This window comes from Haliaeetus albicilla, chromosome 23, assembly GCF_947461875.1.
Source record: "Haliaeetus albicilla chromosome 23, bHalAlb1.1, whole genome shotgun sequence".
NCBI lineage: Eukaryota > Metazoa > Chordata > Aves > Accipitriformes > Accipitridae > Haliaeetus > Haliaeetus albicilla.
The window spans coordinates 18080087-18104179 of NC_091505.1; the positions used below are offsets into that span (position 1 = coordinate 18080087).

General features: G+C 50.1%; 1 protein-coding gene across 1 annotated transcript; it reads left to right on the plus strand.

Moving 5' to 3' along the window:
- The first annotated feature begins 2156 nt into the window (after window positions 1–2156).
- ZIC3 (Zic family member 3) lies at window positions 2157–4811 on the plus strand. The gene is made up of 3 exons (XM_069811467.1): window positions 2157–3235; window positions 3849–4012; window positions 4548–4811. The coding sequence occupies exons 1-3, from the start codon at window positions 2188–2190 to the stop codon at window positions 4728–4730; spliced, it is 1395 nt and encodes a 464-aa protein (XP_069667568.1). The 5' UTR covers window positions 2157–2187; the 3' UTR covers window positions 4731–4811.
- Window positions 4812–24093: the final 19282 nt, after the last annotated feature.

A 24093-nucleotide genomic window follows, 5' to 3' on the forward strand; every position in this document is an offset into this window, starting at 1 on the left:
GGTGTTGTTCTGCTGCGATCGTGCACTAACGGCAGCGAAGGACTCACCTTCCAACTTTGGGACTGTTCTTGGCGGCTCTGGCCTGGGAAATTTGAGTGTTTGACGGGCACCGGTGTTACCTCTCGGGGAGATTTTATATCGGTGGGGTTTTTTTTTCTTTTTCTTTTTTTTCTTTTCTTTTTTCTCTCTTTTTTTTTTTTTTTCCCTCCCTGCAAACCCTAAAATAAAGAATGCGAAGCCTTTCCCGGGGCTGATTGGGGGGAACGATGTGAAAGGGCCGTGGTTATAAAGCGCTGCTTGAAGCGGGCTCTCAATGCGTCTCTGAACTTGATCAGATTTTACGTTTCCTGCAGAGAAGCCGGCGGCGAGCCTGAGACCTGCCCAATAGCCAGACTTGGGGGCTCAGCAAATCTCAGGATATTACAATTACAGCCATCTTTCTTTCTGCCTTTTATTTCCACTCTTGCTCCCCATAGTTCTTTGCAAATGCTTTCCAGAACAGAAAATGAGTGGATTTATAGCGCTGTCTGCAACTGGTAATTATTCCAAGGCAGAACGTTGCCTTTGCAAAATAAAATTAAAAAGAAAAGAAGGGGAAAAAAAAAAGGAAAGAAAGAGATGGGGGGGAAAGGAAAGAAAGAGACAGGGGGAAAAAAGGAAAGAAAGATGGGGGAAAAAAGGAAAGAAAGATGGGGAAAAAAAGGAAAGAAAGATGGGGAAAAAAAGGAAAGAAAGATGGGGAAAAAGGAAAGAGAGATGGGGGAAAAAGGAAAGAGAGATGGGGGAAAAAGGAAAGAGAGATGGGGAAAAAAGGAAAGAGAGATGGGAAAAAAAGGAAAGAGAGATGGGAAAAAAGGAAAGAGAGATGAGAAAAAAGGAAAGAGAGATGGGAAAAAAGGAAAGAGAGATGGGGAAAAAAGGAAAGAGAGATGGGGAAAAGGAAAGAAAGAGAGACGGGGAACAAAAAAAAACATAAACGAGTGTAGGAACAACACGGCGCAGGAGCCGCCGGGCCGGGCGCTGCTCGGCCGAGCTCCGCGGGCCGCCGGGGAGGGGGGGGAGCGGGGGGAGCCCCGCTGTCGGCGGAGCCGGGCGCGACCCCCCCCTCCCCCCGGCCGGGAGGGAGGATGGAAAGGGGCGGCTGAACTCGGGCCGTTAAAGTTATCCCCGGCCCGGGCGAGCTGCGCCCGGGGGGCCGGTGGCGGCGGAGGGGGGGGGGGTAGGAGCTGCCCCCGCGTTTGGTCAAGAAAGATAAAAACAAATAGAAACGTAAAATTAAAAATTAAAAAAAAAAAAAAAAAAAAGCCACCCCAAAGGCGCCGGTTGGAGTTTTAACGTGTTTTTTTTTTTTAACTTATTTTTATTTTTGAAGGAGCGCGGCGGCTTCGCAGCGGTTTTTACGCCTCCCCCCGCGCCGCCCAGGCTGAGCGTCCCGCGTGGCGTGGGGGGGGGGAACGACACACGGACGGACGGGGGGTCGCGGCACGGCGGGACACGGGGTGTGCGTGTGTGTGGGGGGGTGTTGGAGCGCGGTGGCACAGGACACGCACGGGGGCGGGGGGGGGGGCCCGCTTCTCCCTCGGTTCGGCGCGCCGGCCCGCCCCCCCCCTCCCCTCATGTCCCGTCTGTGTCCCCCCTCCCCGTTTTACCTGCGAGGCTCCCCGCACCCAATCAGCGGCGCCGGCGGCGCAGGGCGCGTGCCAATCAAGCGCCTCGCCGCCAATAGGAGGACGGGCGGCGGGTCAGGTGACGAAGGCGGCCCCGGTGGTTCCCCATTGGCGGCGGACGAGGCCTGGCCCCGGAGTTGGTTTTATGTGCGAGGCGCGGGCGGGCGCCCCGTCAGTGCCCCGACGGCGCCGAGCGGGAGCGCGGCCGCCTCGCCCTGCTCGGCCCGGCCCGGGGGGGGGGCGGGCGGGCGCCTCTGGGAAGGAAGGAAGGAGGGGGGTGGGTGGGGGGCGGGTGGTTTTTTGGGGGCTGGTTGGGTTTGGTGTTTTTTTTTTTTTTTTCTCTTTTTTTGGTTTGTTTTGGTGCTCGCCTCGGTGCCCGCCCGCGGCCCCGGGGTCGTGCCTGCCCGCGGGGGGTGGGGGTGTGTTTTTTTGGGGGTGGTTTTGTACTTTTTTGGGGGGGGGGGGCAGTAAAGGGGGCGGGGGGGGGCAGGCTGCAGCCGCGCCGACGGCCCCCGCGCCCATGACGATGCTGCTGGACGGCGGGCCGCAGTTCCCGGCGCTGGGGGTGGGCGGCTTCGCGGCGCCCCGCCACCACGACATGCCGGGCCGCGACGCTGCCGCTGCCGCCGGCATGGGGCTGGGCCCCTTCGGGGACTCCTCGCACGCCGCCGCCGCTTTCAAGCTGAACGCGGCCCCGCACGACCTCGCCGCCGGGCAGAGCTCGGCGTTCACGCCGCAGGCGCCGGGCTACGCCAGCGCCTTGGGCCACCACCACCATCACCACCACCACGCCGGCCAGGTGCCCTCCTACGGCGGGGCCGCCGCTTTCAACTCCACCCGCGACTTTCTGTTCCGCAACCGCGGCTCCGGCATCGCGGACGCCGCCTCCGGTACGGCGCAGCACGGGCTTTTCGGCGGCTCTCCCGGTGGTTTGCACGGCCCCGGTGGCATCCCGGACACCCCGGGCTACCTGCTTTTCCCGGGGCTCCACGAGCAGAGCCCGAGCCACACGTCCCCCAACGGGCATGTGGACAACGGGCAGATGCACCTGGGGCTACGCGGGGACCTTTTCGGGCGACCGGACCCGTACCGGGCCGTCTCCAGCCCCCGCACGGACCCTTACGCCGGTGCCCAGTTCCACAACTACAACCACATGAACGTGAATATGGGCATGAACGTGGCGGCCCACCACCACCACCATCACCACCACGGCCCCGGGGCTTTCTTTCGGTACATGCGGCAGCCCATCAAGCAAGAATTGTCCTGCAAGTGGCTCGACGAGAGCCAGCTCAGCCGGCCCAAGAAGAGCTGCGACAGGACTTTCAGCACCATGCACGAACTGGTGACCCACGTCACCATGGAGCACGTCGGGGGGCCCGAGCAGAACAACCACATCTGCTACTGGGACGAGTGTCCGCGGGAAGGCAAGTCCTTCAAGGCGAAATACAAACTGGTCAACCACATTCGGGTGCACACGGGGGAGAAGCCCTTCCCCTGCCCCTTCCCGGGCTGCGGCAAGATCTTTGCCCGCTCCGAAAACCTCAAGATTCACAAGCGGACGCACACAGGTAAGGCCCGTGACACGCACCCCGCAGACACCCCCACGCACCGCCACCCCCGGTGCCGCCGCTCTCGGCCCCCTGCGCGTCCGCGGGGGGAACCACGGCAATGCTGCTGAAATCTCGTTTTCGGTGACTTCCGCTCCTTTTGATTTTATTTTTAGGCCCGATTGGCGTCTCTCCTAATTAAATCAGCGATGTATTTGTCGAAGTGTTTTTTATTTGCAGCCCCGGCTTCCCTTCAGCCCTCCGCGCGGGTGGAGGGAAGGGGGGGGAAGGCAGGAAGCAAACGTTATTTTGGCTTGTATCCTCGAGTGCGTCTTGTAAAACTGTCCGAGCCGCTGAATTTATCTCGGGTCTTCTCCCTCCCTGGGCTCGCCCGGCCGCCGTCCCCGCCGGAGCCCAGCGCGGGCCTGGCAGGAGGTGAATTAAAAGTAATAAAGGCTGACCCGAATTTACGCGACACGTAACAAACCCCGCTGCCCGCCTTCCCCTTCTTCGTTTTCTGTGGTGCTCGTGCATCCCATCCCCAAGGTGGGGCGAGCGGGGCAGAGGTTGTCCTGGGAGGAGGCAGGGGATGGAGAGGGGACCGGCCCTCCTTCACCCTGTCTGAATTTCGCAGGTGAGAAGCCCTTCAAGTGCGAGTTTGAGGGCTGCGACAGGCGCTTCGCCAACAGCAGCGACAGGAAGAAACACATGCACGTCCACACCTCGGACAAGCCCTACATCTGCAAGGTGTGCGACAAATCCTACACCCACCCCAGCTCACTTAGGAAACACATGAAGGTAATCACCCCTGCGCTCCAGCCCTTTTCCTCCCTGAGCAGGGATGCTCGGTCGCTGGCGTGCTCAGGGCTCGTCTTCCCCGGGGCAGGGCAGAGCTGAGCGGTGCCTGCCGCAGCGCTCCACGCTCCCGGCACGGCCCGAGCGGTTCCCCGGTGTCTAGGCCGTGGCTGGAGCACAGCCCGGGGAAATGGCGTAGTTTCTTTTTGTGCTCCCACCGGTGCGAGCGCTGCCCGGTTTCCAGAGCGTGGCTCGGTGCTGGGGCGGGGGGGCTGCGTAAATGCAACCTGGCTTGTGGCTGCAGTCCCCCACAACCCACACCGGGATGCTGCAGCCCCCACACACGTACCGGGATGCTGCAAGCGAAGTGGCCAGGAGCCGAGGCAGGCATTTGCCGCCGGTGCTCGGGGTGGCCGGGCAAGGCACGAACCGCCTGCTTGGACCCCGGTGTCCCTCCTGCCTGGGGGAGCATCCCGACCCGGCTCAGCGGGGTGGCGGGGACCCCGAGCTCGTTCCCATCTCTGCCTCTTGGTTTTAGGTGCACGAATCCCAGGGGTCGGACTCTTCCCCTGCAGCCAGTTCGGGGTACGAGTCCTCCACCCCCCCTGCGGTGGGCTCCGCCGGCAGTAAGGACTCCACTAAAACGCCGCCGGCCGCCCTTCAGAGTAACCCCGGCCACAACCCTGGACTGCCCCCCAATTTTAATGAGTGGTATGTGTGAAGGCAGCTGCTGCCCGGCCAGAGACTGGACCAAATGTGTTGGGAACAAGGAAAAAAAAAAAAAAAAAAAAAAAAAAAGAAGGACAAACCAAACCAACTGCAGCTCGCTCCCATGGAAAGGGAGTTTCCACACCGACGACCGCATAGGGCTACACCTAGTTAATTGCCAGGATCCGGAGGGGGGGGTCTTTTATTATTATATTATAATTATTACTATTTTTTGCAAGCCCAGATGCTGGACTAGCCATGTCCTTTTCTCAGGATTGGATTTCTTTTTTTTTTTTTTTGTCATTTTTTGCAGTTGCAGTCGTTTCTTTGATGTTTTTTTTTTTTTCCTCCCTGCCCCAGTCCCTCTTCCTCCGATTCCCCACTTTTTTTTTTATTTTTAATTTGTTTTGTTTTTCCTTCTTTCGGTGGGATGTTGACATGAGGATGAAAATTCTCCTTCGCCTTAGTGGTGATTGTTTAAACTTACAGTCTTAAACCGTGCCAAAGTCCTGTTATGTCTTGAACTTTCCTCTCTAGCTCTCCTGCTGCTTCTTTCTCTGCTCTCCTCCTCTTTCTCCTTCTCTTTCTCCAAGCATTACACTTGTGAATGTATTCTCGTCTGATGGGGTCGGTCAGTATTTTTCAGGATGAGGATGTGGTGTTTATTCTACCCAGATTGTGACGTTTAGTATAACAGTTGCCTTTTTGTAATAACTTTTTTTGTAAATACATATCCATGATGCCATATTTATCGTTCGTAATTTAATTATTGATACAAAGTGCCGGGAACTGAACAATATTTATGGGGGAGAAAAAATTGTTTTCTAACAAAAAAAAAAAATACAAACAACAACAAAAAAAATCCAACTCTGTACAGCTTTTGGTTATAACTGCTTTAGCATTAAAAGTTTATTGTTTTGGAAAGAGCCGTTTTTGACCTCCGCCGGGGGGATGGGGCAGCGGCGGGTGCCGTGGCGGACCCGGTTCGGCGCTGCCGCCGGGGCCGTTGTTTTCGGGCTGGCGATGCCGGGTGAAGCCTTCCTCCTCGCCGCTGCCTTTTCCTCCGGTCCCTTTGTCCCCGCCCAACGGCTTCGCTCCCTCCCGAGCGGACAGACGGACGGACGGACGGAGCCCGGGGCGCGGCGGCACGGCCGAGGGAGAGGGGCGGCGGGAACCGCCTCGACGGGGAGGCCCCGACGGTGAGTACCGGGCCGGGGCTGCGCAGCGCCCGGTGCCCCTTGCATGCATTGCGGGGTCCGGACAAGCCGTGCAGCACCGGGCTGCTTGCTGGGGGAACCCCGGGGTGACTTTGCGGCACGCCGGACTTTCTCCGTTATCGTCTCTTTGGGGTTTTTTTTTGGTTTGGTGGGGGTTTTTTTTGTTTTTTTTTCTTTATTTCTAACTAGGCTGCGGAAAAGCCTCCCCGTCCTCAGGAGAGAAAAGGGGTCGAGCAGAGACGTCTCGCCCGAGAAACTTCACCTCCGGCACTGCCCAGGAGCCCCGATGGTGGAAACAGCACAAACACCCCCCCCTCTCTGCCCCCTCCCCACCAGCAAACCTCCGTGCCCCCGGAGACCGGTGGGCCAGCCGGAGCTCCGGCAGGGATGCAGATGGCCTCCTGCCCCGGCGGAGCGTGGCCGGCGCTCCCCCCTCCAGCACGGCCAGCCTGGGCGTGCGGCTGTGCAGTCGCATCTTTTGAGCGAAGGGACGTTACGGCGGGCTAACCCCAGCTCTGGCGGGGGAGACAGGGACCTGCACCACGGGCTCCGTAGCTCCGCTGACCGGGAGAGACCCCAGACGGGCCCATCTTGAACTTGACATGGGGCACTGCGGGAGGATGGGGTGGCTCGTCCTCTGCAGCCTGCCACAGGGTCCGCCCGGGTGAGCAACCCGCGAAGGAAACCTTGCATGCTTTAAAAATGAAGTTTAAACAGATCTAGCCTCTCCTCCCTTCCAAAAAAAAAAGAAAAAAAAAAAATGTCCATCAGGCAGAAAAAGATGGGAGAAAGGTGGATCGCAGCCTCTGCGCTGCCCATCTGAATAAAAAAAAAAAAAAACCAACCAAAAAAAAAACCCAACAATCCCCAAGGCTGGTGCAGCTCATCACTGCCCAGGCTGGTCCCTTAAAATAGTTCCCTTCGAGGTGCCCCGGCCAGACATGGATGTCCACTTCTTTTATGCTGTGAAGTCTTTCTCTCGCTGTGCGCAGAGCTGAGCCTGGGGGCTGGACGCCAAGTGCTGCCGACCCTGGGCACCCCGGTGGGCGAGGAGGAGCGGAGCCGCCCGGGGCCGTCGGGTTTTCCTTGGACACCCACCTGGGTCGTGTCTGCATCGCTCCGGACCGCGCCAGGCTTGGAAATATGCCGGTAGGCTCGGTTTCGTTACTGCTTTGCTCGGACCCGGGGAGGCGTGGGGTGCGCAGGGCTCCGTGGGTGCGTAGGGCTGGACGGCGGAGCACCCCGGGACGTCTGCTGCTGTCGGTCCCCAAAACGCCGGCACGGAGCGGGGGGCTCTGCTGTGGCCGGGGTTGTCCGCCTTGGGGAGCCCCGTCGGGGTGCGGCCGGGAGGATGCAGCATCTCCGGGTCCCGGGGGAGCATCCCCATGGGGGGGTGCTGGGTGCAGGGGCCCTTCCTGACCCCGCAGCGGCTCCGGCTGGTCCCCGGGGCCCTCTGGCCGTGCTGGCGTGCCTGTCCTCCTGCTTGCCCCTGCAGTTGCTTCCTTGGGCTGGCAAGCACAGCCCCAGCCATTTTTATAGCCAGGACTTCAAACCAGCATCCCGGATCATTTGGCTTCCCCTGGGTAGCCAGCCCGTCCCCCACCCTGGGGCCTTCCCATCCAGCCGGTTCTCGCGCCCAGTATGGGGAAGGGGGTTACAAACTGTTGTCCGCACCCCGCTGAGGTCAGAGACCCCCCCTTGGCCACTCTGCAGCCTCCCCCCCCCTCGCCCCCCAAATGGTGCGTGGATGAGGCAGGGGCAGCCGGTGCGTGCGCGTGTATGGTTTGGGATGGAGGAACGGGTGCCGAAATTGGGGACCGTTTGGCCGTGAAACGCTTGCAAAGCCCAGGGATCAGCCCCAGCACCATGAGGTGGGGCAGGAGGGGTTGTGTGTCCCCCCCCGAGCATGGCACGCTGCGCTGGGGGGTGCTGCTGTCTGTGCAGCGCCTCTGCCCCCCCCCGGCTGCTGCCGGCCCCGAGACCTCGGGGGTGAAGGGCAGGGAAGAGCTGTCTCACCCTGCTGCCCAGTCCTCAGCTCTCATGGACAAATAAGAAGGGTTCTTCCGTAAAAAAGAAGCAAAAAGGCTCTGTTTCTTTGCCCTTGCTCGTTGCAGGGAGATGCAGAGAACGGGAAAGACCCTGCCTTTTTTTTCCCCAGATTTCTTCGGCTGGTTTTGTGAGTCGGGGTGAGACAGCTCATGATTTTCAACGCCAGAGCCTGGCAGCGGGGACCTGCGGGCATTCCCTGCGTTCGCGGCTCGGGCGAAAGCGTTAGAGAGCCGGCCGGGGCAGGACAGCGCGGGCAGAGCAGGTGCCATGTTAGCTCAGCTTTTAGCGTGTCATTAATCACGGGTCTTGTGTCGCACCCCAGAAGGGTCCCGGGACTGTTCACAAAAAGGGGCCGTATTCTGCTGTCCTCCTCCCAGACTGGCAGCTCCCTTGAAGTTGCTGTGCTCGCTTGTATGAGCGGGATTAGGTGGATTTGTCCCCAGATAAACAGAACTCGGGATGGTTTTCTAAAAGGGGTAATGTTGATTCATTGTGCTATAAAGAATCTAAGCAGAGGCAGGCGATCAGCTGAAGCCATTCCTTCTCTACCACGCTTTATGAGCCATGAATATTTTGATTCCTTTGGTGTCATTGTTTTTGCATATCTGTCTCTGTGTCTGGTGTAATCCTATGAAAATAATATTATTATTTTTTTCAAGCTTTGTGCGTGCCATTAGCAGCTAGCGGCTGCACACAGTGTGAAGGCAGAGTCCTGAAGGCATTTGATGAGGTTGCGTTCAAGTGTCTCGCCGCTACGGCACCAGGAATTAAGTTCCTATAGTAACTCTGTCGGCTGTAGAGCTCTGAAGCAGTGGAGAGGGTGTAGTATTGTGTGTTTGCGTTTTTTTTTTCAATATAATGTTCATTCCCAGATTAAAAGCACCACACACTAACAGCAGCTCTTTTAGCTGAGCCTAACTTTCATGATCGTTTGATAAACCATCCCTGTTATTTATGCTGCTAGTATGATCAGACAATATGGAAAATATCTCTGCAGAGATGCACTCTTGTTTTGGAGAGGTAAAACTCTAGAGAGAGCCTTAAGTTCTTTGCAGAAATCTAATTTTATTGTGGAGTGTGCAGAAGGAAATAATTTGTATCGTACTGGCTAATCTGTACATCCCCTGAACTGAGACGTTTGGTTAATCTTGCTGTGCTGTTTGTATGGGTTAAAAATACAATCTGTGTCTTGCAAGTGCCTGCTTACCTGAACGTAACTGCAGGCAGTAAAAAAGCTTGCGTAAGAGCTTACACTGGTGAGTGAGAATGGCAAAGCAAGGACCTGCCCTGCAGACTTGGCAGGAGACGGTTTAGGATGGCTTTACAGACATCTGTTCTGTACTAGCCGTGGAAAAACCCTCTGCAGAAACCGGGGGAGGCAGTTGTCTAAGGAGGCGCAGATATATTTTAATATTAAGATGCTAATTTTTATTCTCAGTGAAGAAGGTTGCGTGCTGCTTAGGTTTTCTTTTAGCTGATGCTTTGGTAACGTTTCTCCATTTCAAATGTTTGTGTGAAAAGAAACTTTAATAAAAAGGGCAGGGGGGAAAAAAGAGTTTAGCTGAATGATTTTGTTTTGGCAACTTGTTCAATAGTGGCAGCTTTGAAATTTTCAAAGCTCGACTTTGAAATGGTTGAATGGGCGATACGTGAAGTTCCTTTCGAGGGAGACCCAGGCCGCGCGTTGGGGATTCGTTCCCGTGTGTGCTGGACAAGGTAGCCTGACCTGGGACAGCCGGGAAACTCGGAGAGGGGAAAAGTCACCGGCGGTCCTGCCGGCTGGAAAGAGGCTGGGGAAGCTGGAGAGGCTTAATGGCCGAGGTGCATAAAGGATACATGCAGAATAGGGCTATTCCCATGGTTTTTGTCCTTTTTCAGAGCGTCCTATAAGCCCAGTTTGGGCCTGTGGTATTTCCAGAGACACAAAATGGCTCTTGGGGCGGGTTTTTTTGGGTGCTTGGCACGGTGGAGCAAGGGGCTGGGCAGAGATCCCGCAGCTTTTGAGGAGGCTGCGCCGTACCTGGCTTCCATGGAGCGTCTCCGATGTTTGGGCAGAAACTGGTCTGTGGGCAGGAAAAAAGTGGAACATTGGCAGAGTTTGCTATGGGGGGGGGAAGGTGTTTTGCTCTGCAGCCTGCACGGAGGGTTGTTCCCCGGGCAGGTGCGGGGCTGTCAGCGCTCCCTGTGCTTCAGAGGGAGCGGAGTGGGGTTTGGGAGCAGAAATGAGTGTTGTGCTTTATTCACAAACCGGGACGTGGCCTTTAGCTGGCAGGGTCACAGCAGGGTAGAAAACGTCGGGATTTTGGTTTCTGCTAGCCATGGGCTTGCTGCATTTGTATGCCACAGAGAATAACCCCTTTGGAAAACACAGCTACAGCCAGAAAGGCTCGAGAGGCAGTGAATCAGCATGTAGGATTTGCTTTAAATAAAATTACCTACTTATCTCTTCTTTAAATTCCTCCCAGTTTCACTAAGACATTATTCCAGTGCAAAATCTTGTGTTTGGTTTGGTTTTTTTTAGAACTATTTTTGCCGCTTTCCGTAGCTTACATAGCATAATTCTTTTACTGTTTTGGGCAAGAAGATGATGTTGTTCTTTCTGTTTGCTTTTTTCCTTATTTTCGTTTGTTCTGTGTTTGGTTTTTTTACCTGTGTTAGTAGAATGCAGTTGAATTTAAGGTTTCCACCACTTCACTGTGTTCTTACTGAAAATAAACATTTCTTTTGTTTGCATTTAGCGTCCTATTAAATCCATGGACTTGAGCTTCTCAGTAATTATCGATAATCTCAAGAAAAAAGTAAAACTTGTGTTGAGATTGGTGAGAGAAATTCTGGCTTAACTATAGGAAAAGTCTGAATTTGGACTCAAATACTATCTTTAATTAAGAGAAAAATCTCTATGCAGCAGGTTATGTGACTAGAGTTCCTCCAATGCATGCAGATTTTGCAAGAACTGGACTCTGATTGCTCACTGGTGCAAGGACTCTTGGTGCTGAGGGAGGCAGATGTTCCCCAGAATACTCGTTTTTCCCATAATATTTATTTTTACTAGAAAGAAGATGCTGCAGGAACTTGCTGAAACTGTCAGTCATAAATATTTAAAAATCACATTCCAGGCACCCTTGAAATGGACTTGCTTAATTTGACAAGATTCGGAAAGAAAAAGAAAGTGGATAAATTTTTTTTTTTCCTCTTTCTCCTATTTTTTTCAGTGCTGTGATACTCACTGGCTGGATTTTTATTTTGCCCCGTGTTTTTTTTCTGGTGACAGCTATGAGGCCAAAGGGGCCATATACCTGTGTTGTAAAGTGGAGCTTGAGTTTTCATGTAGTTGCCTGATTCTGGAGCTTGACTTATATTTTTTTTAAAATGAGGCTATTGATAATATTGTAAGAATTGCTAACGCTGCAGCAGTAAAATATATATTTAATTTTTAATCTTGGCCTGCAGAAGTATTTGAAAATAATGCAGTAAGTGGAGTGACTTACTTTAATGGCTTAGCACCACTCATTTTGTTTTTAAAATGGGATACCAATGTGATGTTGCAATCTGCTACTTTTTTTTCTGTTTCCTTTTTGTTCTTTGCTGATGCGGAAGGAGGAGGCAGGCAAAGGACCAAAGGAGTTGAAACTGCGCCTTGAAGATACTCCCTGTACCTTCGGGAGGATGTTGGGCTGAGATTAAAATAAAACCGCTCTGTTGGTGCTCACTTTATGTTGCTGAGGACTTGATTTCAGAGGAGTTCCCTGACCCTTTCCAAAATCTCAGGTTGGAAATGTTTTTTAAAAAAAAAAAAAAAAAAAAGGAAAATAAATAATAAAAAACAAAAGGCCTGCATACTCATTAGTTCCTTTTTGAAATTACAAGCTGACATGGGACATTTTAAGAATTATGATGTGATAAAGAGCTAACTGGGTCCTGCACTGGGTCCCTAACTGTACGGCTGAGCTCTGCAAGCCTTGCCTTGCAGCCATGGTTTCTCTGTATGTTTAATACACCAGAACGGACCATGTAAGCTATATCATGATGTCTGTAATCAGAGCAACAGAGAAGAATATAGTGGGCTCACATCTGGGTCTGCTAAGTGTGATAGTCCCAACTTCAGGCTGTGGCCACTTGATCCGCTTTTTAGAAATTTATAGCACAAACTCGAGTAACTGCAGTATTAAAGCAAAATTCTTTGTTGTCATTTAATTTTCATGCAAGCCAGGGGAAAAAAAAAAATGTTCTAGAGAGAACAATAGTTTATATCAGCATCTTAGTTTTATCACGCTTATATTTCTAGATTTCATTGTTTTGCTGTAGGTTAAGAAATAGTTTCCTTCCAGATTGACAGTAAATTGCAGTGAAAGAATTAAGTCAGCATAAATGCCCCCTACAAAGTTTAAAATCACATATGCATCAGTGAAACATTAATGTCCTGAAAATATGTTTACTTCTTTTCAGTAATTTTCTGTTCTTAATCTCGGACAGTCTTTTACATAAAAGCTAGTCATCAGTGCCGCAGCGCGAGTAAATCGCGCCTGGCAGAGACGCTGACGCAAGGAAGGGACATCGGAGAAATACTGCATTTCATAAACACAATCACTAGAGCATTAGGAGAGCAAACATGTGGTTTTATGAACATAGTTATAAATATTTAAACATGCAAAATGAAAATGTTACTAAATGTCTGGTTTTCATTATCTTTCGATGAACATTTTCATTCTTGGAAACATTGCTAGCTGTCTGCAGAAAATGATCACCACCCCCTCCCCAGAATGAATGATGCGTAATGCGAAAACGTGTTAAAATGCACAGTTGTTTGTAATATCTTCTACCAAAGTGGAAGACATTCTACCAAATTTGGTATTCTACTGAATCGCAAAGTATTCTTGCCCAACAAACAGGCAACCATCCTGCTTCTGTCAGCAACTTGCTTGCTAGATGTTATGAAAAATCTGAGGACGGTTTGGAAAATATAAGATGTCACTCAGCGTGCTTGGAGTTGTGTCCTGCCATCCTACAGAAGTCAACGAAAGATGCGGCTGCTGATTTTATCCTTATTAACGTATTATTTTGAAGTGTCAACAAGTGTTGAAGCGTTCTGTGTGCCTCCGTGGAAGGGCTGGGAGGCTGCAGGAGGAAGTTTGGGGTGGGAAGCCTGGGGTTTTGGGAGAGCCTTGGCCGGGCTCTCGCGGTGGGTGTGAGGCTGCGCCTTTAAATAGGACGGTAGCAGGCAGCGGCGAATACAGGTTGTGCAATTTAGCTTGCGTGAGCGGAGGCCTGTGAGAAAGCGGAGGCCACGCTGTGCATCACTGTTCATAATAAGGCAGGTGTCCGATTCCTCGGATCCAGCGTAGTCAGCCGTCTCTCTTGGCTTCGGTTCTCCCTCATCAGTGCATCCCCACGACGCTCTGACTGTGCCGCGTATGTCATGAAAGAAGATGCCAAATGATTTTTTTTTTTTTAAATGCACCGGGAAACCCGTTTTATATTAGTCACATATTTAATCTGGACTGTCGTGAGTTTCTGCCGCGCTCGGTAGAGGCACGGCATCCCGCGCGCTGGCACATAGGCACACACGCGCGTGCTGTTTACTATTCCTCCTGCAGTCGCTCCCACCAATAAATCTGCACTTGCTGTAGCCAGGATGGAAATCTTTAAGACAAAGGGCTTGAATGGGCAGTTTTTTATTGCTGTGATAGAGTAGAAGGCCCCAAGCTGGGGGCTAGCGCATGCATGAATGCTGCCCCCCTTGGCTTGGTACTGTCTCCTACTAGCACTATACCAGTACCAGAGACTGTAAAAGGGAGAGGGCCCCAAGGCTGGTAATTCCCCATTTCGATTCTTGGTCCTGTGACTGCAGCAAATCCCAAAGCAACGATGGCTGAGAAGTAAACTTGGAGAAGAGTGTGGAAGGGCAGGCTGTCGGGTAGCGCAGGGGATGCCTGGGAGGGCAGCACAAAAAACGTGGGAATGGGGAAAGGAGGAACAAAAGAGATGTGGGTTGGCGAAGGAGGAATAGGGGAGTGAAAAGCGGCGAGGCTGGTGCAGCAGCGAGGAGCTGCTCCTTGTCCCTGTGTGTGAATACGTCCAGCTGAGCCTTTTTGCATTTGCAGGCTGTTCAGGCAGAGCCCCCCACAAAAGTGCGTGAGCCTCTGGAGACGTGCACGGGATTTGCCCTGTGGGAAGCAGCCTGTGGTGCTACGCAAGTTTTGGCTCCCGCGACGAAGCCGTGCGCGGGTGCAGCGCGCCGGGGCATCGCCGGCGCCGGTCCCGCGCCGGGGCGGTGGGACGTGGCCGGTGACGGAGCCCGTTGGCAATCCGGACCTGAGCTGCGAGGGGGAAGGAGCGGGCTGGCTTCCTGCGGGCGGCTCGGTGCCCACCGGCCTCGGGACCCTCGGGGAGCTGTTGTTGCCCTCCTGCTCCCCCACGGCTCCCGCTCCCCTCTGTTTTTGGAGGCCGCAGCCCGGGTCCTGCCGCGACGGAGGGACCGGAGCTGGTTTCTCAGCAGCAGGCGCGATGGTGCTGCTCTCTGTCCGCTTACGTCAATGCAGACCTTTCCATGGACTCCAGTCTGGGTTGGATCAAGCCTTGCATGATTGTGGCCCTTGTGTATTTCAAAACTCCGTTAATCTATATCTGGATCCCAATGGGGGCACTCGGGATGAGCCGAGCTCAAACAATCCTTGGCAGGAGGGACAGACCGGAGTTGGCAAGGATTTTGGTCCCATTACTGGTTACTCGGAGAAAGGAATGTACGCACCATTTTAATATATGACAACTTGAGGTCTGTCATCTTCAGCGTATTAGAAAAGCCTCATTTTTAACAAATCCCAGAGCATTTACTAGGCATCATGCTGCAGCTGGATTGAGGCTGCACGCTGGTCGTGGGCAGAGGCATGGGGCCTCCTCTCCGTCTCGTTAGGCACTGAGCGACTTCTCCCACTGTCGGGTGGGCGCCAGCAGGAGACCCCCGGGCTGCTCACCTCTCGCTCCCGTCTGCCTCCGATGGCAGGGGAGATGGAAATGTCGGGGCAGAAAAAGCAGCAGCGGTGCAGCCCGTAGAGCAAACCATGCTGAAAGCTTTTCCTGACTAGTTAAGTCTGCCTGCATGTTCTCAGCAAGTTTAGCCAGGGGCTTATTTACCAAGCTCAGAGAAGACTTGCCTCTGCAGTAAAATCTTCAAAATATGTCCCGAAGATCCTGAGAGAGATTTTACACTGTCGGTCAGTTTGCTATTTCCTCTAGTGAGAAATCCAGATGGGTGCTTCTGTTGAAAATTGGCCTGTATGAAGTCACCCTTTCTGCTTTCTCGCTCTGGGTTTCTAAAGTATGAAAATTCAACCTCTTAAAGATTTTTCAACAAGATTATTTAGGCTTGTTGTATCAAGACTAAGAAATCCTGTCCAGGTAACCTAGAAATGGCTAAGAAGGATGGAGGAAATACCTTTGGTTTTGGTTGGGGTTTTTTTTTTTTTTGCTTTGTTTTGTTTTTGTTTTGGAGGGGGCAAATTTTTAAAATAGCTTTCTCTATTTTTACCAAGCATTATTTGTATTTCTATCGATCAACAAACCACCCGAATACTTAGCAAACTGTTCCCTTCAACAACATTCCCATAAAGAGAAAGCTGAAATAATCAGCACAAGGAATAGGTGTCAGCCTTAGACAGACGACTGTGTTTCTGGGTAATCTAATGCCATTTTAATATCTTGCTTTTAATGCAGCTCAGAGTACGGTTTGATGGACAAGGCACTGATGCTCACGAGCCTGAGTTCAGTTGTTAGGGGTTTGTCAGAAATTATTTTTCACAGACAACTGTAGCTGGAGCATCAGCTCCCATTAAGTGTATTAGGGCCTCTGAGGTTCAGTGCTAGCACACCGTATTTTGTAGCCTTTGGTTTGCTTCTGTGGCGACAAAAACAGAAGGTCTCTGGTTAACTTCTGACCATTGACATATTAAATGAAGATGAGCATTTGAGCAACATCAGTGATTTCAATTGACTCATCAATTGCCATTGCGTAGCAGTCCTCATGTTTCACTTTGGTAACAAGCTGATCTGCCACATCTGATGCCAGCAATTCAGTCCTTCAAACAAATGACATGTTTGATAAAGAAATCTTTTAAAATTCATTATGCACTTTGGCTTTTGTCTTTCCTTTTAATACAGCATCTGTTGCAGCCGGGATACATTCCTTGATCGTTTCTGAGTCTGCAATTATTTTTATGCCTGCCCAGTGTCCCGGAGATGTGAAACGAAGCTGCCATGCTATGCTGCTGAGCCCTGAAACTCTACACAGACATTCAATTTAATCTCTTGGAACAGACTGCATTAAAGTAGTTTCATCAGTGCACACTTGTGATAAAAAGACGACATGAAGAAAGACAGTGAACTAAAAGGCCCTGCTTTTTTCTGGGAAGAAAATAGGATATCTGTCCCTTCATTTGTTTCATGGATTCCTCGCACAGCCATTTAAATTCAGCAGAAGGCTCCAAATGTCTAAACTTTATCCTGAGCATTTTTTCAGTGCTGGAAAGGAATACAGTTAAGTGTCCCAAGGGGAGTTTTACAGAAAATGCTATGCGCAATGTTAATGAGTTGGGATGGGGTCATACTTTTTTCCATATAGAGCCAGTACAGAAACAAATATGGGACTCGAGGAGCGATGATCTGCAGGGGTCCACTGGTCTGTGGCACGGGGTGATCCTGTACTTCTGTATCCCCTCCAAAGACTGGCAGAAGGATCACGGGGGCTTTAACCCAAAGTGCCCCCATGTGCCTCCATCCCGCTCCGTGCCGGGGCTCCGTGAATAGCTGGCGCTGGAAGAAATGACAAACTTCTTGGGTGCCACAAGAGATTGCATCAGCGTTACTGATCCTCAGTCGGCTCGTTACTGAAAACGCATCAAGCAGCTATATGGGTCAGACTGCTAAATTTGTAGACACGGAGTGTCAGGAAGCCTTTTTGTCAACTTGGTACCGTTTAGTATATTTGTCCTCAAGTTCAAAGCAATCCTGGCCTCTGACTTGTGATATTTTCTGCCCTTTCCCCTTTCTGTTGGCTCAGACCTCTTCCCTTTGAGGCCAACATCAAAATAAAGATGTATGTTTCCTCAGCCTGACCATGGCTCTGACTCTTTAGATCAGCAATCCTATAGTCCATATGTCTTCCCATCTGTCAACTGGCATTTGAAGCCAGCTTGCTCCTCTATTCTTTCAGACAAGTGTGAGAATCAGGAGTTTCTTTAATGACGGTTTCAGGCCTTAAAGCGTTTGCTAAGATACTACCTATTAAGATCCCTTGATGGCACCTTGAATAGAGATCAAAAGCAACTGAGTTCACTCCACAAATCTAATTCCGTCAGTCAGTTTAGGGCATTGAGAGAGGGGTGGGGAGGGCTTGGGAGGGCACCGCGCTCCCGCAGTTAGGAGACAGGCCTGGGAAGTCCGAGCCCTGGCTTCGCGGAGTGACGTAAAACAGCAAACGAGAGCGCTGCCAAATCCCTCCAGTGGTGGCTGCACTCGAACTGCCGGGGCTCCTCGCGCTCGAAAAGCAGATCTGTGCAAAGTGGGTTGGTGGCTTTGCTTGCACCGTGCTATGGTGGCAGCCGTTCGGAGCTGAGCTGTGCCTGGTTCAAACAAGCGCTTCTTGGTGCTGCCTCGGTACCTGTGTCTCCGCTCCTTTGGCTGGGGATTATTCAAAATCTTTTTGCAATGCAAGGCGGTAAACAAAAATCTTAGAGTACAAAAGACTCTTCTCATTAATAATTATTACCAGGCAATAATTTGTCTCTTGTACTTTGGAGAGCTGCTAATAATGGGAATCCATGTCCTGCTTCACCACTGGGACTGCATGAAAGGCGGTGTGGAGAGATGCTGCCTGCACGGCATTATCACAGCAAAATGGCCACTCTTTCTGAGGGCACAGTTTGACTTTCAAACTTCCCTGTATTTAATGCTTGTCAGGAGATGCTGCAGAGCCCTTGGAATATTTGGGGAAGTGTTTGCTCCAGTGGTGCATTTCCCCAAGTGACTGTCATAGATGTATTACTGGGAAGTCGTGGCTATTAATTCAAGCCCAGAGCTTGAAACTCAAGGCCTGTTGGTTGTGGGAGCTGGAAAATGCAGGGTGCCCACCGTGGGAAGGGTGGTGGAGGGCATTCCCCAGGGAGCCTCCACAGCCAGTGCTAACAAACGTTGCTGTTTGTTTTCGGGACCCGAATGTCTGAGAAGAGCTGAAAAGCCCCAGGATGTGGCTAAGTGCCAGGGGATGGTGTCAGACTACTGACCGTCTAGTAAAACTTGACTCCTTGGAGTCAAGGACACCATATGTCCCTAGGTTTGCATTGAAACCTGTTAACATGTGAGCATGAACCTAAAGTCCAGACACAGACTTTCTTTGGCCTCAATGTCTTCAACTTCAGGCATAATGTCACTTCTGCTCCCTGAGGGAAAACAGTCGCTCTGGCTGCCTGCTCTGGAGCCTCACTGCTTTCAAATCAGATGGTTAGTCAAAACTGGGGGCATGCAGCTTGTTTGCTTGTAAGGGGGGAAACAGAAATGACTTTGATATGATTCTACGTCTTCACCAAGAGGATGCACCAGCTTCTGGACACTGCAGTAAGCAAAACGTCAAGAGTCAGTTTTTGTTCCCACTCCAAGCCTCTTTCAGCCAGCCCTTGCCCAAAAGCAGTCTTTATCTGAGATTGTCATTGGGCTTATTTAAATGGGTTTGGCTTTCAGCTCTTATTCTGTGCCTGTACTCTTGGTCACCCATCATTTTTCTTTACAGTCTCCACTCAGTCTATTCTGTCCATCTTTACATGATGATACTCAGCCAATTTTGTCTTCATCACAGTCATTTTTAGTGTGAATCCGTATCTGCCTTTTTAGGGGGTAGTGGTGATGGTGACGTATGCTTGTGGTTGAAGCAGAAGCTGCTATTGAGTTGGACAAAATAGGATGAATGCTGTATAAAAGCCTTCAGAGAGCTGTGGAGTCTCCATCCTCTCTTCCTTGTTCTCCTGGGAACACTTGCACAAAGAGTATTTTTAATGTGAAGCAAAAAGGATTCTGACGAATACTCATTAACATTTTGTTTCTGCAAAGATACATACATGATTATCACAAGGCTGCAAGGGACATGTATTCAGTAAAGCTCTTAGATGTATGCTTAGTTTTATGTATACGCTTAAATCTTCCTGATGGTCCCTGCTTTGCTGAATAGATGTATTAACCAAGACAAAACCAGGTATTTGATGGAGCTTTTTTGTACTGCTCAGGTATGATGCAGTGTGCTGCGATATAGGTCTCCAAACTCACTGCATAATAGTGCTCTGTGAAGAGTGGATCCTCTCACGTAATTGTTGCAATGGATTGGCTGAAATACATACCACAAGTCATTTGTATCATAATTGTGAACAACACACCTTAAGAGCAGGATTTAGCCAGAGAGGTTGCAAAGGGAAACAACATCAGAGCCATCATATACTGTAGCTTGTTTTCATCTTGTGACTTTTTAGTGCGAGCCCGGGTGGGAATCATCAGGCAAAAGTATTGCTTCTCCATTGCCACTTTGGAAGCTCCAGTCCCGTGAATGCAGATCTGATATGGACTGCAGTCTTTGTTAGATATCGCCTATATCCCTCAGGGCATACGCAGGCAGCCCCATTTCCTGCTGCCTGTTCTGAGCTGGTTAAACCCAGGACAGCCTTGGTCAGGAAGAGTTAACATAGCATGGTGCTGAGCCTCGGCCAGTAATCATGTCTGAGGGGCAGGAGAATGTGTGTCTGTCTGTCTGTGCCTCTTCCTGCAGACATACCACTGATACGTTCATCTGTTGCTCTGAACACCCTGTGGAAGGTTGCATGCTGGGCTTGCTTGGCTGTGTCATTAGATACTGCCCAAGATTCACTCGGGAGTAAAGATTTCCCATTTGCGCAAAAGACGAACATATTTTGAGGGGCATATTATGCAGTGGAGGTAACCAGACATGACAGAAGGGTTTCGAGGCTTTGCTGGAGTTCTCAAATCTTGTCACAGGGGGAACCATACACTCATTTTTCATGAGGTCCCCAGTCTTCCAGTGGTTGTAATCTACTTTCTGAGCTGCTCTTTCTATATGAGACTTTGGGTTCCTTTTAGCAGCTGTTTGGGTGGAATAATGAAGTCTAACAGTTGGAAACAAAACAAGGATGTATGGTCCTAGCTATTTCTTTTGTGACTACCCAGAAATGTTCTGAAGATGACCGTGTTTTGTATGGCTGAGAGTCATTTTGAACATACTTGACGCATACTGAAGCTTTGACACATATCACCAGGGTCTGGAGTTTCTGTCACCGTGCGATGGATGGCTTGCTAAGAAGTTCATTAATGTAATACCTCTAGATCTTGCTGGAGCCTCAGGATGTGATCTAGTGTGAACTCAGAAGCCTAGGTGTCTCTCCCGGGAAGGGGAAGCTCCAGGTTCTGGTCCTTAGTTGCAGGATTTTTTGTTTTACACACAAAGATAGTTGAGAAGCAGGGTCCTGACTCAAGGACATCCATGACTACGATGTCTAGGTGGTACAATCAAACAAGCTCATCAGGATGGTGGTTTGGCACTGGTTCTGCACCCCAGAGCAAGAGGGCAAGAGTCAGGCTCCCACTGCTTGGACACAAATATTAATTCAAGCCGGCCTCTTGTCCCTGGAGGGCAGGGTGAGCAACTTCAGAATATGACAGCTACTTAGGAATTGTCACTAAAAATCAGTCACCCAAGACGAGCGCTGACTTCCTTGACAAACGGGCCAAAAGCATCCTGGTTTAACTTCAGGAAAGCCAGGGGAGTTACACTGTTGTTTTTTACATCACCATTCGTTTTGGCCGTACTGCAACAACAGGTTGCTTAGTATGTGTATGTAATTGGGGGTATTTTTTTCTAGCTGATGGAAAGATAGCTGTGTAATTAATGGACTGGGTAATTTGTTCTAACAATAGGCCATATTGTGACATTGATGGTTAAACAGACTTCTCCCTCAGCAGAAAAAACCATTTGCGTTTAAGTCTGTTAGCATAATAGAGCTCAGTATTTCTAAGAAAGCTGCATTTGACCTTTGGTGAAGACTAGAGATGGTAGCACCTGTTACCAGTGAAGCAAATGAAGATGGCGTATCACTTCTATTTATATGACAGATGCCAAGCATTGTAAACATGCTGCTTCTTGCATTAGGACATCCTCAAAGTACACACAGCCAGTCTAAAAAAATATGGAAATACAAATGGTTAAAATAATACCCATCATTTGACATAAGTACTATTCTTCAGCACACAAGTAATGTGAATATTATGTTGCACAAATATTTAGAGCTTCATTTACCTTCATCTTCTTTTCATTACTTGCAGGAGGTCTTGTTCTCTGATGGTGTCCTGAAAAATACAAACTGGATATTATTCTTATCTCTGCTGCTGATATTTACTGTTGATAAATAGACTCAGTTAAATGGGAACAAACGTTTGTTTCATAATCCTCTTGCAACTGCAGACTTCATTATATATGAAGAATACAGAAATTAATTCTGCCATTTGCCAACAGCATGTTTCCAGTTTCCCAGTATATAGTACGCACATGCAACTGTATAATAATGTTAACCTGTACCTGGGCTGAAATTTCTTTTTTCCCCTTCTTGGGTAAGATACAAGGATTGATTATTGATGTACTCACCCTAGCCTTTCAACCTGGCTGGGATTGCCAATTTTTTCCACATGCTGTAGTGTCTAAAGTATTTCTTCTCATCGGTGGAGGTGAGATTGTTTTGTACTGCAGTGAATTGGTCTTTACTTTGCCTCCTTAGAAGCTTTATTTTTTTAAAATGTTTTCTGAGCACATGGCTAAAGCCCCTTTTCCAAAAATGGATTTCTTTTTATCACTAAATGCTATTATAGCACATCTCAAGAGTTAAAGTTTTATCATAGGCAGATTCTATTTTCAGATAGCATCGTGTGGAGACTATGTTTTCAAAAACATTAACTCAAACCACACGGATGCACAACTGTTTTAAAATATGAGAATTCACACATGCTTTTTATTATAACGCACATAAAACTGAAGTATAATACAGTAGGCTTTGGCAATAAAACAGAGTAGTCGATATATAAATTTTATGCCTAGTTCTTTAGATTAATGAACCGCTTTTCTTGACGAATTGAGCATGAATGAGTAAAAACACAATGATCTGATTAGATACTAAATCAATGGTTTTCTGGCAATTCAAAAATTGCATATCTAGTTCAGAGTTCACTTTTTTTTCCCTGGGACAACTTGATAACCTTCTTCTACTAGCCAAACCACTAAAGAGGCATTGTCAGTCTCTTCAAGTTCACTATTGTTCTCAGAAAATCACTTCCTTAAGAAATATCCATATGTCGAGGGTCTCAGTTGTACTTTGTAGGAAGAAAAATTCTGGGTCAAATTCATTTACTCTGTAACTCCACTGAAGCTGGGTTCAGCTGGCACAAATATCTCCTAATGGCATTATAGCAGGGGTGAGTCTGGCTTCACCTTCTCTCTGCTGGCACAAGAAATGGGGAGAGGTCTGTAGTCAATAGGGACAGTTGCAGGTGGGGGAGATTCCTCAGGGCTGAGATTTCCAGTTGAACCACTTTGTACATTTGGAAGCTCACATTTGCATTGAGGAATATAAATGAAGGCGATGATTTTCCAAATGAAGTGAACAGCCAGATGACCTTCTTCTGTAGGTAGGGCCCCATACGTGTTTATGGCAGGGAGAGACCTTTTTCATTTCAGAGGCATTGGGAAGAGTAAATACAGATGGGGAGCTGTCATAAGCTAGACAAACCTCCAGTGGCTGGCAGGGAAGGAGTTAATGAGCCCCTTGGTAACAACTAGAGGAAGACCTGTACAGCAGGTAGTGATTTGTAGAAGAGTAGAGATGGGCCAGCTTTGGGGTGGGGGCTATGTAAAAGACTGCCTTAGCAGAAGAGCCTGCTAGAGGAGCAGCTTTGCTGTTCGGGGGCTTTGGCTGCAAGGAGTGGTGTCTCAGGCTGTTGTTACAGACTTGGGTGAGGCAAACTGTGCTTTGCGCTTTTCTTTGGAGTCCTGGTGGTGCTTCTCAAAGGGGCTGAGATGCTGCTTTGCAATGAAGGGCTCCCTTCTTTAAGGTGAGAGTGAAGAAGTTGTGGTCCTCAGGCTCTGGGGCATCCTTCTGGTGTTGCAGTTCCTAACTGAGAAAGCAGACTGGTCAGCTCAGGTGATGGAGCCGTGCAAATGGAGTCATGCCAGAAGCTGGCTGAGATAAAACTGGCTGAGATAAACTCTCTCACGGGAAAAGATGCTGGGCCTGATTCTCTGTTCTCTCACAGTCTTCTGTAGTTGCTGGTCCAGTGCAAAAGTGATGTGAAATACTGAGAAATAAATTATTCCCAGAGGGGCAGAGGAATAGCAGCATCCTGTGTGCAGAGGGAAGCTCTGGTGGGAGGTACAGCCCCTCCATACAAAGGGTGAGTGCTGTGGGGAATGGGAATACCAGCACTTAAGGCTGCAAGGGGTAAATCGGACAAAGATGGTGAATCCTCCAAGGTGGAAAGAGCAGCTGCTGTAGAGGTGGTTGGAGAATGCAGAGTATTCTGTGAGTCTTTTGCCTGGGCTGTGGGAGAGTCATGTTCTTGTTGTGGCTGGCAGAAAGGACAGGGTAAACAGGGCAGCCCAGGATGTTTTAGTGTGCACAGCTGTGGCCTGGCTCACATCAGAGAGGTCTGAAATGGAGGGGGAGAGAGAGAGAGAAAACAAGTGGTGGAATTGAAGAAGGTGGCAGCACTCACACAGTGGTGAGCTGGTGTGTGCGGGCTGCAGGCGTGTCTCAGATGGACTGGAAGAAAGGAAAGGAGACATGTGGTGTGCAAAAAAAAAAATTAAAAAAAATTAAAAAAAGCTCAGTCAGAGAGGTCAGCTCTTGAAATGAGCCTGCCAGCGGTGGGGGTCCTGTCCCGGGGATCCTTTACATCCAGAGTCCACCATGGCATTCACAGACCTCTGTCTGGTCCCTTTTCTTCCTCACTAGTGTCTTCCCCCTCCCCCTCCTCCTCCTCCTCCTTTGTCAGGCAACTCGTTAACACTTATTAGCAAGC

What these genes read in the sequence shown, in the direction of transcription:
- ZIC3 (XM_069811467.1), top strand. Translation starts at nt 2,188, where the DNA reads ATGACGATGCTGCTGGACGGCGGGCCGCAGTTCCCGGCGCTGGGGGTG. An exon ending in TCACAAGCGGACGCACACAG is followed by an intron (nt 3,236 to 3,848) that starts GTAAGGCCCGTG and finishes TGAATTTCGCAG; the next exon opens with GTGAGAAGCCCTTCAAGTGC. An exon ending in CACTTAGGAAACACATGAAG is followed by an intron (nt 4,013 to 4,547) that starts GTAATCACCCCT and finishes TCTTGGTTTTAG; the next exon opens with GTGCACGAATCCCAGGGGTC.